Source organism: Ammospiza nelsoni, chromosome 7, assembly GCF_027579445.1.
Source record: "Ammospiza nelsoni isolate bAmmNel1 chromosome 7, bAmmNel1.pri, whole genome shotgun sequence".
Taxonomy (NCBI): Eukaryota; Metazoa; Chordata; class Aves; order Passeriformes; family Passerellidae; genus Ammospiza; species Ammospiza nelsoni.
The window spans coordinates 24373652-24386582 of NC_080639.1; the positions used below are offsets into that span (position 1 = coordinate 24373652).

General features: G+C 62.5%; 1 protein-coding gene across 1 annotated transcript; it reads left to right on the forward strand.

Annotated features, from left to right (window-relative positions):
- The first annotated feature begins 1768 nt into the window (after positions 1-1768).
- IHH (Indian hedgehog signaling molecule) lies at positions 1769-12582 on the forward strand. Its single transcript, XM_059476187.1, has 3 exons — positions 1769-2071; positions 7486-7747; positions 10720-12582. The coding sequence occupies exons 1-3, from the start codon at positions 1769-1771 to the stop codon at positions 11379-11381; spliced, it is 1227 nt and encodes a 408-aa protein (XP_059332170.1). The 3' UTR covers positions 11382-12582.
- Positions 12583-12931: the final 349 nt, after the last annotated feature.

Consider the following 12931-nt stretch of genomic DNA (forward strand, 5'->3'; position numbering starts at 1 on the left):
ACCCTGGAGGAGCCTGTGAATCTAGTCTAGAGTCCATAGGGTCTAATTTTCCTGTGCTAGAGTTGTGTCCCTTCTGCATCCCTGAGAAGCCAAGGGCAAGGATGGAGAATTGTGCTGTGGTGCGTTCCCTCTGCTTTCTCTGCTGATGCCCTTAGGATGCTCCACTGGAAGGATCAGCCAAAGAAGTGTAGAAGTGGGGTGGCCTGGGGCTGCTGGTCAGACTCCCCAGCTCCATCATGTGCAGGGACAGTGGGACAGCTGTATCTCACCATCCTGCTCAGTGGCAGGTCTTCACAGAGGCCTTGGGCACTGCTTCTGGGTGTGCAGTGTGAAAACTGGTACAAAAACCTGATGGACTGTGGCTACTGAGTATGAAAACCTGATGGAGACCCCTCTGGCCAGCTGCACTTTGCCTGCAGCTCCTGCAAAGGGAATGGTCTGCTGGGGGCATGAGATAGCATCATCCCAAGTCTGTGGCTGATGCTGTCTTCCCAGCCTGCATCCCTCTTGCCCAGGTTGCCTGTTCCTGCTGAGAGCAGCAAAGCCTGCAGCCACAGCTGGATGTCTGTCTGGGCTATTCCAGCCTGGCCACAGTGTATCCCTGTGAGTGAGCCGTGCCCTGCGCTCACAGAAGAGCTGGTGAGGGAACATCCCTGGGAGAGCCTGTGTGTGTGTGGGCATCCCAGGCACTGCCTCACCTGGGAAGATCCCAGGGAACCAGAGGGTGCTCAAGCGGACCCGTCATGGACCCCTCCCCGGCACACAGCTGGGGGAGAACCGGGGGGGGCCCTTCAATCCCTCGCTCCTGAAATCAGGGTGTTATATTTACTTTCCCCTTTTGGCAGCTAGAAGGGGAAGCCCATCCCAGCCCCTCATTGTTGTCTCAGCGAGTTAATCAGATGCCATAATCCTGTTGTGGAAATATCGGGCCTCCCTGGAAACAATGGGGAGCGAGAATATTGTGGTTAAATTTCAACCAGCTGCCTCCCTGCTCTGTTTGATCCCCGCCCGCAGGCCCGGGCCCCTGGCGAGCAGGCGGCGCGGCGGGGGCCGGAGCCCCGGGGGTGCCACCCCGCGCCCACTCCGCCGCACGGGAGCCCCGCCGTTCGCCCCGCCGAGGGGGCCGAGGGTGCGCGGCGGCCCGGGCGCACCTTGGGGCGACGGCGGGGCTGCCCCGGGGGGCAGGTGGCGGCGGGCACCCCCGCTGGGGTGGGCTGCGGGGCTCGGCAGGGGGGAGGAGGCTGCGGGCGGCCCGGGGCAGGTTCCACGGGGAGGAGGCGAGAGAGGGAGGGCGCTGGGAGGCTGGGACACGGGCAGGGTGCGGTCCTGGCGGTTCCCGGTCCCGGATCTCTTCAATTTCCCCTCTCACTCCTGCCCAGGGAGCCGAGGCAGCGGCGGCTCCGGCTCCGGCTCCAGCCTTGCCGCGCTGACCGCCGAGGCGCAAACCGCGGAGGACTCCGGCAGCGCCGAGCCCCGCGCCCCGCAAGCGGCCGCTCGCCTGCCAAAACAAACGGCCCTTCGCTATTTATTGCCGCCGCCGGGCCACGGCAGCTCAGAGCGGGCCGACGCCAGCTCGCCGCACCGGGCAGCCGGAGCGCACCCGCGCCGGGCAGCCGCCGCGCCCCGCCGCCGCCGCCGGCACCGGCACCTGCCCGCCGGCTGCGCGCCGCATGGGGAGCCCCGGGCCGGGCGGCGGGAGCGGCGGCCGAGCTTAGTGGGACCCGGAGCCAGCGGTGCCCCGGGCCGCCCCGGGGCCGCCGGGCGCGCCATGAAGCCGGCGCGGCTGCTGCTGCTGCTGAGCGGGTGCGCGCTGCTGCTGGCGCCGGCCGTGCGCGGCTGCGGGCCGGGCAGGGTGGTGGGCAGCCGCCGCCGCCCGCCCCGCAAGCTCATCCCGCTCGCCTACAAGCAGTTCAGCCCCAACGTCCCCGAGAAGACGCTGGGGGCGAGCGGCCGCTACGAGGGCAAGATCGCGCGTAACTCGGAGCGCTTCAAGGAGCTGACGCCCAACTACAACCCCGACATCATCTTCAAGGACGAGGAGAACACTGGCGCCGACCGGCTCATGACCCAGGTACGGCACCGCTGCCGCCCGGTTCTACCCCCGCGCCGGGCATCTGCGGGCACCGGGGCCGCCTCAGAGCGCCCCGCCACCCGCTCTCCGGGGACCGTGTGGGCCCCGCGCTGCGGCTTCCCCGTCCTGCCCCGGGCATCCCGGTGCCGGCTTCGGGCTGCCGGCGTGCGGAGAGTGCATCTCCCTTCGTCGGGCGCTCTGTCCCTTCGGCTGCGCTGTGCGCGACGGACAGCACGCTGCGCCTTGGGACGGCAGCACCCTGCTCCCGGAACCGGCAGCACCTTGTCTCCCGAGGTGCCAGCACCCTGCCCCGCTGCTCCTCGGAGCCTGTGGCACCCGTGGCTTGCTGCACGCTGCCCCTCAGCTCTCGTCCCACTGGTCCCCAGGCTGGCATGACCCTGCACTCCAAGCTGGCAGCTATGCCCCTGAGCTGTGCCAGACTGCCCCCGATCCGGCAGCATCCTCCCACATCCCCTCCATCCGGCAGGGCTGTGCTGCGCTGTTCCCTGGTCAGGCAGCACCCCGGCCCATGCAGCCATCCTGCCCCTCTACCCTGCCTCCCCACTGGCAGGGCAGGCAGCCTGCCTTTGGATCCCAGGGACAGACCAGAGCCTCGTGTGCTGCTGCGTCCAGGAGTGCCCTTGCTGACCTTGTCCCCACTCTGACACTGAAAGCCTCAGTGCTCCCCTTCCTGCATGTCTCATGTGGGATGGTGCAGGGTGCTCAGGGGGAGCTGCTTGCTGTGCTCAGGGCTGGGGACAACCTGTTACTGCCAATGCCTTGTTGCAGTCAGCTCCCAAGTACCCAGGGCTGGCAGGAAGGATGGGGGGGTGGACGACACAGACGACAGCAGAGGAGGGGGGTTGATGCTGGACGAAGGTTACTCTGTGTTTTAATATTGCCAGGAGAATGCCTGAGGGTTTCAGGAATGCAGATAAGGAGCCGCACGGCCTTGCTAAGAAACCTGGCTACCAGCCTCAGCAGGGTCACAGCCTGAACGAGCTCCTGGGGGAAGCAGAGGGGAGCTGGGCTGCCCTTCTGCCCACTGCACCCCCGGTCAGGGGCTGGCAGGTGGGTGAACGTGAGGGACTGTGATGGTGGGCACTGAGCAAGGCCCTGGCCATAGTGTCTGACCAAGGTGTTCATAACATTGGGAGGAGAAGCGTCTTGGGTGCTGGCTTGACAGCTCTGCAGCCCCGTGTGCCCTGAGAGCAGGTTCCTCAGGTCAGGGACCATAGTCCAGGTTGGTTTTCAGGCTGGGGACTGTAGCAGAGGGAGCGGGATTCCCTGCAAGGCAGCAAGCTTGGGGAGTTGCACAGGTTGTGGTTGCTGGTGCCTGGAGCCCTGGGGCTGGGCTGTAACCTGCCTCCCCTGGGGAACAGCCTCAGGGATATTTGAGGAAGCAGTGAGCTCCTCTGGTCCATACATCGGGGAAGTGGATGACATCATTGCAGGCAGGAGAATGCTTCTTGCTGTGTTTTCTCCTGAGAGTGCTCCCTCCACCTTCTGTAACCCAGCCAGTGTCCCTCAGCACACCTGGGAGAGGGAGATCTCCGTGTGCCAGCCTAACATTTCATGCTGTACCACTGCCATGTTGGCAGAGCACCCAGAAGCATCTTGGTCTTCCTGGGCTGCACAAATGAGGGTTCTTACTCCAGTAGGGTCCCTGACCACCACACATCCATGCACAGATGGGTACCACAGTGCTTTGGGCAGCTCTGCAAGGAATTGTTCCTCTTGCTATGGAGGTGGCATGATTTCTGGTAACTTGCTGCCATCTCACAGCCCTCTGGGATTTTCCTGTGGGCCCTGGCTGGGGGAGATCCCCCAGATACGGGAACTCTAGCTCTGGCACCAAGTCCTGTGTTGCTATGGGTTGGGAAAGGCCATTGACCCAACTCCTTGTCCCTTCCCCCAGAGCACTGGCTTTTACTGCTGTTGACTCACTTCAAACCTGTTTTCTTTCCCCAAGTCCAAGGGTCTGGGTGTCCCAGGCAGCCGGAAGATGTCGCCTGCTTAGAGGAGTGGGTAGTGCTGCTCTCTGCCCGCCTTTCCTTTATCGTTTCATCTTCCTCAAGAATTCCAGTGTGTTTGCTCTCACTGGTCCCACTCGGAGGTGCTGAGATAAGGCTGGAGGCAAAGCCTGCCTCACCTCTCCCCAGCAGCCTGGCCCAGGAATGCCGTGGGTCCCCTGCCCCCATGGAGTCCCAAACCCAGCCTCTCCCCACCCCAACCACCATCCCTTGCAGCCACTGCTTGTCCAACTGACCATGGAGACCATCCTTGCAGTGGTGAGGAATCTCTCATGAAGACCTTGGGGTAGGACTTTTGGCTTCCTTTGAGGGGAACCTCCCTTCAGGAGGAGATGCTAGTAAGACCCCTCTTCTCCTGACCAGGCTCTGGGAATGGGGGTAGCTGTGGCCAAGCACACTCCATTCACAACACCTCTGCTGAGACTGTGGTCACACCTGAGTGTCTTTCATACCTCCCCTGAGATGACCCTGGGGTCCCTGCTGACTGCCCCCCATCTTGGAGCTCTGTCCTGCTGCCTTCCCTAAAGCAGTTTGGCTTGCCCCACAGGGCATTGTCCCATCCCTGGGACACAAAAAGGGAGATGCAGAGGTTGGACAGAAGGTGGGTAGAACTTCTTTGCTCAGCCCAGCCCAACATCCCCATGATCTTCACCATGAGGTGCATGGGACAGCAGAGCCACCATGTGAGCTGGGGGTGCCTGGTCATCTGCACTGCTACAGGGACAAGCTGTGCCCTCCCTGCCATCACCATCAAACACAGAGCCCGTGGACAGCCCATGTTTATGAATTTTCTGGTCCCTGCCTACCTGTTCGTACCAGCAGCAGAGCCCCTGGGCAGGCACTGCCCATCCCTGCAGCTCGTGTTTGCTCCCTGACCACTGCTGGCTGCTCCTTACCCACCGCTGTCCATCCCTGTCTTTTGTTGTCTTCTCTCTGCCGCCTGTGCCTGCTCCCTGCCCATCCTCACCTGCTCAGCCCTGCCTGTCACTCCTTGCTCCCTGATTATTTTCCCTCATCCCTGTTTCCTCCTCACAGTGGCTTCTTCCCTGCCGATCCATGGTTGTTCCTGGTCCGCTGGTGCCCTGCTCTCCATTCCCCCCGTTGGTACCCGCTTCCTCGCCGCCCCGCCTGTGCCTGCCCGGTTCCCGTCCATCGGTCCCCGCTCCCCGCGGTCCCCGCCGGTCCCCTCCGCGCTCTGACACCTGCTGGCCACCGATGGCACCGGCAGAGCGGGGACAGGGCGCTCCTGACGCTGTCCCTGCCTGGGGGAAAGGCTGGCACAGTCTCGTTGTTTTTGTGCGCGCAGGGTGCCCCTGGAGGACACAAAACATGGCAGAGAGGGCCGGAGGGGTGCCCAGAGAGGGGTGCTGGCAGGGTAGTGCCAAGGGAATGCCTGGAGTGATGGCTGGGGGATGCAGGGTGGCTCCGGGGATTCCCTCCTCATTTCCAGTGCTGAATTCCCTTTTTGCGGGGTCCCAGTGGGGCCAGGGACCTTGGGAACAGCTTGTCACATGTGCCAAGTGGCACCACGGTGGTGCTGGACGGGGACAAAAGTCACTCTCCTCCCTATTCCTCCTCCCCTCACCTAGCAAACTGTTTGTCCAGCACCTTCCTGGCTTATCTCCCCACGCCCAGAGAGCTGTGGGATGACGGCAGGCCTCATGTGGGGCAAAGGCCTGCCTGGCACTGCCCTTCCCTGGGCCTGGACCCTGCCAAGGGAGAGCAGGGTTCCTCAGGAGCAGCAGCGCCCACCTTCCTGGGACAGGAGCAGGTGCTTGGGGACAGGGTGAGGACCTACATTTTCAGCAGCCCCTGTGTTGGGGCATTTCTGAGCCTGGGGATGTAGCCAGCATCAGGTTTTAAAGCCCTGGCTCATGCTTGCTGTAACTGTCTCAAGACCCAAGGCATGCTATGGTGGGGAGCTCCAGTTCTGAGCTGGGCATCATGCAGAAACGTCCCCAGCAGTGGCTGTGTTTTAAGCTGCTGTCCAGTCATTTCATTTAATGCTTCCCAGGACTGGCTTTGTGCCTGACCATGAATGCTCTGTCCTCTGCCCTGATTTTATGGGGCACCTTGTTTCCTGGGGAATGGCAGTGAGAGGAGCCCTGGAGGCAGAGCTCTCCCACCCAGCAAGCACTGGGTGGTGACAATGGGACTCCTGATCCAGCTGGCTGCCTCAGAGCCAGCTGTACCTGTATGTGTGAACCTCAGCCTTTGGAGCCAGTGTAAAAACACCCCAGTCTCACTTGTGTCTTTTAAATTGCCTTAAGTTTTACACAGTTTCACTTGGTGTGATTCTCAGGGTGTGCTGTGCAGGAGTTTGATCCTATGGGTCCCTTCCAACTCAATTCTATGATTCTTCAGGACCTCACAGAATCTCCTTTCTGGGCTGCACAGCCCTAGTCCATTCATCTGGTTTTATGTAGAACCTCCCATATTCCTTTTCGTACACCTTTTCTATTTCTCCTCCATCCCTTTAGCAAGGGACCAGAAGCTGGGGCTGTACTTCTGCAAGTCAAGCACAAAGAGTTTTGATCTCTCCCTGACCTTCAGCTGTGGCTGGGGGATGTGGGGCAGGGCAGGGTAAGGCTGGGAGGACTGTGAAACAGGCATTTGGGGCTGGCATCCCTCTGCTTGCTGGGGAGGACTGCCATGGGTACCTACTTGCATGTGTGACCTCTGTGGCCACGAGGTCTGGGGCCTTTAAGATCTGCTGCTCTTCCTCAGCCCAAGATTTTCAGCCCTAGTGCTGCAGAGAAGTGAAGGGGGCTTCACTCCATATTCTTTCTGTCCCAGCACAACAGAGGTCTTGGGCAGGTTTGGCACTTCCCATAGGAGCAGAGGCTGGCTAATGCCATGGGGCTGCCTAGTGTTGTGTCCTTGTTACACAGACTTGAGCAGCCACACCAAGCAGAGCTGTGTTCAGAACAGGGCAGGTTGTTTAATTTGTGCCTGGAGACAGCCCTAGGGTACCTGGGACCCCCTCCCAGGCAGCAGCAGGATTGAAGCTCCTGTATCCTCTTCGTGTCAGATGGGAACTGCTGGGGTGCAGTTAGCACGGGGCAGCAGAGCAGAGAGGGTGTTTCAGCCCAGCCCAGGCTGTGTTGCCCAACAGGCTCTCAAATGAGCCTGGGATGGGAAGAGAGGGAGGAGAAGGGTGCCCTGTTGGGTGCACTCTCCTCTGCCCAGCAGTGGGGTGTTAGGCTCTGCAGGGAGTTTGGAGAGCGTGGGGTAGACAAGGCCCCTCATGTTCTTAGATCTTCCTGTGCTAGACAAGCCCAGGGAGGATTAATGGAGGCACGGTGGGATGCAGCCTGCCAAGCAGGCAGCTAATTCCTCCCTCCAGAAAGCTTTTACTGACTCTGTCCCTCTGCCCCACAGCGCTGCAAGGACCGCCTGAACTCGCTGGCCATCTCTGTCATGAATCAGTGGCCAGGGGTGAAGCTGAGAGTGACCGAGGGCTGGGATGAGGACGGGCACCACTCGGAAGAGTCGCTGCATTACGAGGGCCGGGCTGTGGACATCACAACCTCGGACAGGGACCGCAACAAGTACGGCATGTTGGCTCGCCTGGCCGTGGAGGCTGGCTTCGACTGGGTCTACTACGAGTCCAAGGCACACATCCACTGCTCTGTCAAGTCAGGTAAGTGTGGGCTGGGGGCAGTGAGCGGAGCTGGGGGCCAGATCCCCTCTTGCAGCATACTGGGGAACATGGGGAGCCTGGCTGGCTGGGTGGGGTGCTCCTGCAGGGGGTGCCAGCTTTTGCATCCTGGTTTCCCTATCTGGGGCAGACAGTCAGGTGGAGAGTGAGTCACACACCTGTGGCCAGCCAGTACAATGGGGCAAATTCCCCATCTGGCTCCCATAGACCTACATCTTGACCCACCCGCTCTACCCTCTTCCTTTTCTCACCCCACATCCCTTTCTCCCCCAGCCTGACCCCCAGTATGTCCATCGCCCCTGTCTCCCTTGCCTCTGCCCTTGCAAGTCCCTTAGTGCCCATGCCCAGCCTCATCCAGCCCTGTCCCTCTCCACTGCTGGCTGCTTTTGAGCTCCTGCTGTCACAGCAGCATCTGTCCATCCCTGCCTAGCCAGGGAGGGGGTCAGGGCCATCCAGACAGGGAGAGGCCAGGGTACCCTGGGCTCGGCTCTTGGCTGTGCAGCACCATCTGCAGAGGGGAGCAGAGCTGGGTGGTGCTTTCAGGGCTGCTGCCGTCGCTGCTGGTGTTTGCTTCCTCCTGCGCGGTGCGCTGCAGCGGGGGCGGCAGGGTGGAGGACGGGGCGGGAGCTGCTCCCAGGCCCTGCCCGTGGTGCGGAGGGGATTGCGTGGGCTGCACGCCCCCCGTGAGGAGCAGCCGTGCCCGGGCTGGGCTCCGCGCTGGCTGCCGGCTGCAGAGGGCAGCAGTGCCCCGCGCTCGGCTCCGGCCGCCGGGAGGGGCCGCGCTGTGCCCGCGCTGCGGCAGCCGGGGAGGCTCTGCCCGGGCCTGGGCACGGAGCGAGCCCCGGCGGTTGCCGGCACCCGCACCCCGAGCGGCAGGGCCGTGCCCGCACACGGAGCCCTGGTACAGCCGTGCCCGCACAGCCGTGCCCGCACACCGTGCGCGGCGGTGCCGGGTGCCTGTGCCGCCCCGCGCCTCTCGTCCCCGGGCTCGGCTCAGCTGCCACGGCACTGTGCCTGTCCTACCGCCCTAGCCCGCAGCCAGCGGCTCGACAGCCCCAGACGGCAGCCCGGCCCCCCGCGCTGACCCGCTCCCCGTGCTGATGCCAGGACGGGCACCAGGCCGGCCGGCGATGGAAGCGGGGCCGCCGCGCCGCACAGAGGGAGCCGTGCACCCCCGGAGAAGAGGGACAAAACGTGGCCGGAGGACCAGGACTCCCGTGCCCCCGGGCACCCTGTGGGGCTGGCAGCAGGAGTGGGGCCAGGCTCCGAAGCAACGACCATGATCTCACAGCTATGAGGCTGGCCAGAGGAGTGGGGCTGTGCCCCTGGAGAAAGACAGAGGCTTTTGAATGCTCCCCTTGGACCAACTGAAGAGGGATGCCCTAACCCAAGCAGCAGACTGGGGCCCTGAGGCCCTGAAGGGCTTCTAGAAGCTGGTTATATTCCCCTCACTCTGCAGCAGCTCCTCAGGGCTCTGGGTGACCCCTATTTTTCCCCAAGGCCATGGGCAACCCAAGAGTGTGTGGTGGAGGCTGTGGGATACACACCCTGATCCCCTCAGAACTGTGTACAGAGGGCAGCCGGGCTGCTCCTGCCTCTTAGTAAATGGCTTTTATTTTTGTATGGATGGCCACATGGCCTGTTGTATGTATTGTGTCTCCTCGGGTCCTTGCCTCCACCCACCGAGCACTCCATGCCCAGCACCTATGCCATCCACTTCTGCCAGGCACCCCTCTCACCCTCCTGCTCTGCTGCCTGCCAGGGGATGCAGGGTGCAGGATTTGGGACCTGGCCTCCGGGGCAAGGACAGGGCAGACACTGCACCTCTTCTGAGCAATAAAAGGATTCTGTCCCAGAGATGGATGCCTCTCTTCATGGGCTTGGGGGCTGGGATTTGGCTCTGCCCAAACCTGGGGAGTGATGGGGGCAGTGCCATCTGGGAGGGCACATTCAGGGATTAGATGAGAGAGCTGGGAGAGGGCCCTGAGAGGTGGCTTAGAGCTCAAGGATGGAGCTGTGCAGAGCTAGGAGCAGGACCCTGAGGTGAGATGCCACTGGCAGAGGGTGGGAGGACACATCATATAGACACTAACTTGGGAGTTGCTGGGACTTGGGGGAACACTGCTGCTGGTATAGCTAACCACCATTCCTTGGGAAGCCAGGGCTCCCCTGCTAAGTGCCAGAATGAGCCCCTGGTGACACTTCATGTGGGGAGGGCCAGGAGCCTTGTGCCACCATCCCAAGAGACAAGCCCAGAGAGTTTGGGTCCTTTACCCTGTGGCAATCCCTAGGGAAGCCCTGTGCAGGAGGCTGGTAGCTTTTGCACGATGATGGCCACAGGTTGTGACCTCTCCCTACAGCCCAGAGAAGCAGGAGCTGGCTGGCATCAGTGGTGCAGGGGTGAGCAGCTGGGAGAAGGGAGCAGGACTGCCGCAGGGGCTGGAGGGCGCTGCAGTGCTGGGAAAGGGCGCTGCATCCTGCACTGCTCCTCGCAGCATCCTCCCAAGCAGGGCCCAGGAGCAGCTCTGCAGGGAACAGGGATAATGTGGGGGTATGCAGGGTGAGACCAGGCACTCTGCTCCTCAGCCTACCATCCTCTCAGGGCCCTGCCTCTGCTTTTTCAAGCTTCAGGTGCTCCCTGGCAGTGTTTTGCACATTTCAGGCTGTGGTTGTGTCCCATTCCCCCTGCCTGTTTTGGGGCTTGGCTCTGTACAGCAAGCTCAATGCCCTGGGACCATGCTGGAGTCCCCAGGTGCCACCTCAAGTGACGTGGTGGCTGGGGAATGAAGTGCCATGGGGACATTGGTGGCTGGGGGTGTGCAGGGGACAAGCTCACATTGGTGATGCGTGGGTGGGCAAAGCTGGGCAGACCGGGAAGGTGTCTGTGCCCAGTGGAAACGTGGTGGTGAGGGTTTGGCTGATGGGTAACCCTGGTGTCTCTCTCTCCTGCGCAGAGCACTCAGCCGCTGCCAAGACGGGGGGCTGCTTTCCCGGGCGGGCCCTGGCGACGCTGGAGGACGGTGCCCAGACGCCTCTGTGGGCACTGCGCCCGGGCCAGCGAGTGCTGGCGATGGACGGGGCAGGCAGGCCCACCTACAGTGACTTCTTGGCTTTCCTGGACAAGGAGCCCCGTGCCCTCACCACCTTCCACGTCATCGAGACCCAGGAGCCGCCGCGGCGCCTGGTGCTGACGCCCACCCACCTGCTCTTCGTGGCGGAGAACGCCTCGGCGCCCGCCGCCCGCTTCCGCCCCATCTTTGCCAGCCGCGTGCGGCCGGGACACTTCGTGCTGGTGGCGGCTGGGGGGGGCAGCCTGCAGCCCGCTCAGGTGGTGCGGGTGCGGCACCGCAGGGACGTGGGAGCCTACGCCCCGCTGACGCGCCACGGGACGCTGGTGGTGGACGGCGTGGTGGCCTCGTGCTTCGCTCTGGTGCAGGAGCAGCAGCTGGCGCAGCTGGCCTTCTGGCCGCTCCGGCTCTACCACAGCCTGCTGGGGTGGCCAGGGGAGCAGGGGGATGGTGTGCACTGGTACTCAGGGCTGCTCTACCGCCTGGGCAGGCTGCTCCTGCCCCCTGACAGCTTCCACCCACTGGGGATATCCCAGGCGGAGAGCTGAGGGTGCACCACAGCCCCAGCCAGCACAGCTGGCGGAGGTGGTGGCTGCAGGGTGACTCACTGGGGGCCAGCACCCCCTCCCAAAGCTGGGTCCCCGTGGGGAGCTGCCTCCAGCCCTGCCTGCTTGGGGTACAGCCACCTCCTGGCTGGGGGGCACCGAAGCTCCATGGTGTGCCTCCTCCATGCTGACCACCCCCTCCTCACCCCTGTTCCTGGGGACAGGAGGGAGGCATGAAGGGTTTCCCCCGGGACAGGAGCTGCCCCCGGCTGGATCCACATGCTGCTATGTGTGTGTGTGTGCAATGTGTGTGTGCGTGTGCCGAATTAGCTGATGGAGTCTGAGTGGGAGGGGGGAGAGCAGAGAGCTCTGGCTGCTCCACCAAGGTTCCCAGCCTGCCTGCACCCAGTGGGGAAGTTTTGGGAGAGGGGCCCAGGCCCTTTGCTAGGCAGCCTGGGTGGGAAGGCAGGCAATGCTATTTCCAGCCCTGGGATGTGGCAGCTGGAAGGAGGGTGACCCAGGGACTGGGACTGTGCCTTGTCCTTAGCCCAGTGCAGGGGCACCCAAAACAAGCAGGGGTGGGGGGTCTGGCACAGCTCTGGCATGAGACCTCCGACTTTGTGACACAAGTTCCACTGGACAGATAGACTGAGGAGTGAGGTGCCGAGCTCTGCCCAAAGTCAGCACCAGAGCCACCCAGCTGGGCATCCTGTGGGGCTGCTGTGACAGCGTGGGCTGCTCTGGCTGGCAAGGGGGGCTGTGGAGGCAGACACACGGGCAGAAGGGTGCAAATGCCAGCCAGGAATAGACACACTGGTAAGAGCAGGGATGGGGAGAGTCAGGGCTGCAACCCCAGCCTGCTGGAGCCTGAAGAAAGAGGCAGAGGAGAAAAGCACCCCAGCATGTGGCCTTGAACTGGCTCAGCCCGAAAGCTTTCCCCACCCCAAAGCTTAAAAAACTCCTCAAGCTTCAGACCCTGGCTGGCCTGACCTCCCCAAGCCCCCAGCACCCCAAACCCTCAGGGTAATTCATTGCTACTCACCCACTCTGGGACCTGAGGAGAGTCCCACCAGAGCTGCAGCCACAGTTCCCCCACTCCAAACCGCAGCCAGAGCCTCAGCTCCCCCAGCTGCACATCCGTGGAGGGGAGGGGGCTGAGGCAGGCAGTGACCCACGTCCCCCTTAGCATCGCGCGTCTCTATTTATTTATCTGCTCTTTGTATGTACCAGAGACGGGAGGCAGTGTGGGCGCATGCAGGGTGAGATGGAAGGGCAGGGCGGGGGTGGGAAATCGTTTGGTTGGGGTGGGGTGGTGATTTTTTTTTTTTTAACAAAAAGCAGAAATTATTTAAAGATTATTTTAAAGCACAGCTTTGATGGTGATTGTTGTCCAGGATGAAGTGGGGGAGCGGGAGTGTGGCCAATGGATGGCAGGTGTGTTTTTGTCTCTTCACTGGATGCACCTCTCCTGGTTGGGGACACAGCCCAATAAATCCATTGTCTCCCCAGAGGGAGCTCAGAGCTGTGGTGTAGGGAGGGCAGGCAGGGATTGG

Excerpts from the sequence above, each read along its gene's own strand:
- IHH (XM_059476187.1), top strand. The coding sequence starts at position 1,769 with ATGAAGCCGGCGCGGCTGCTGCTGCTGCTGAGCGGGTGCGCGCTGCTG. Across the intron at positions 2,072-7,485 it reads CCGACCGGCTCATGACCCAG|CGCTGCAAGGACCGCCTGAA; the intron begins GTACGGCACCGC and ends TCTGCCCCACAG. Across the intron at positions 7,748-10,719 it reads CCACTGCTCTGTCAAGTCAG|AGCACTCAGCCGCTGCCAAG; the intron begins GTAAGTGTGGGC and ends TCTCCTGCGCAG.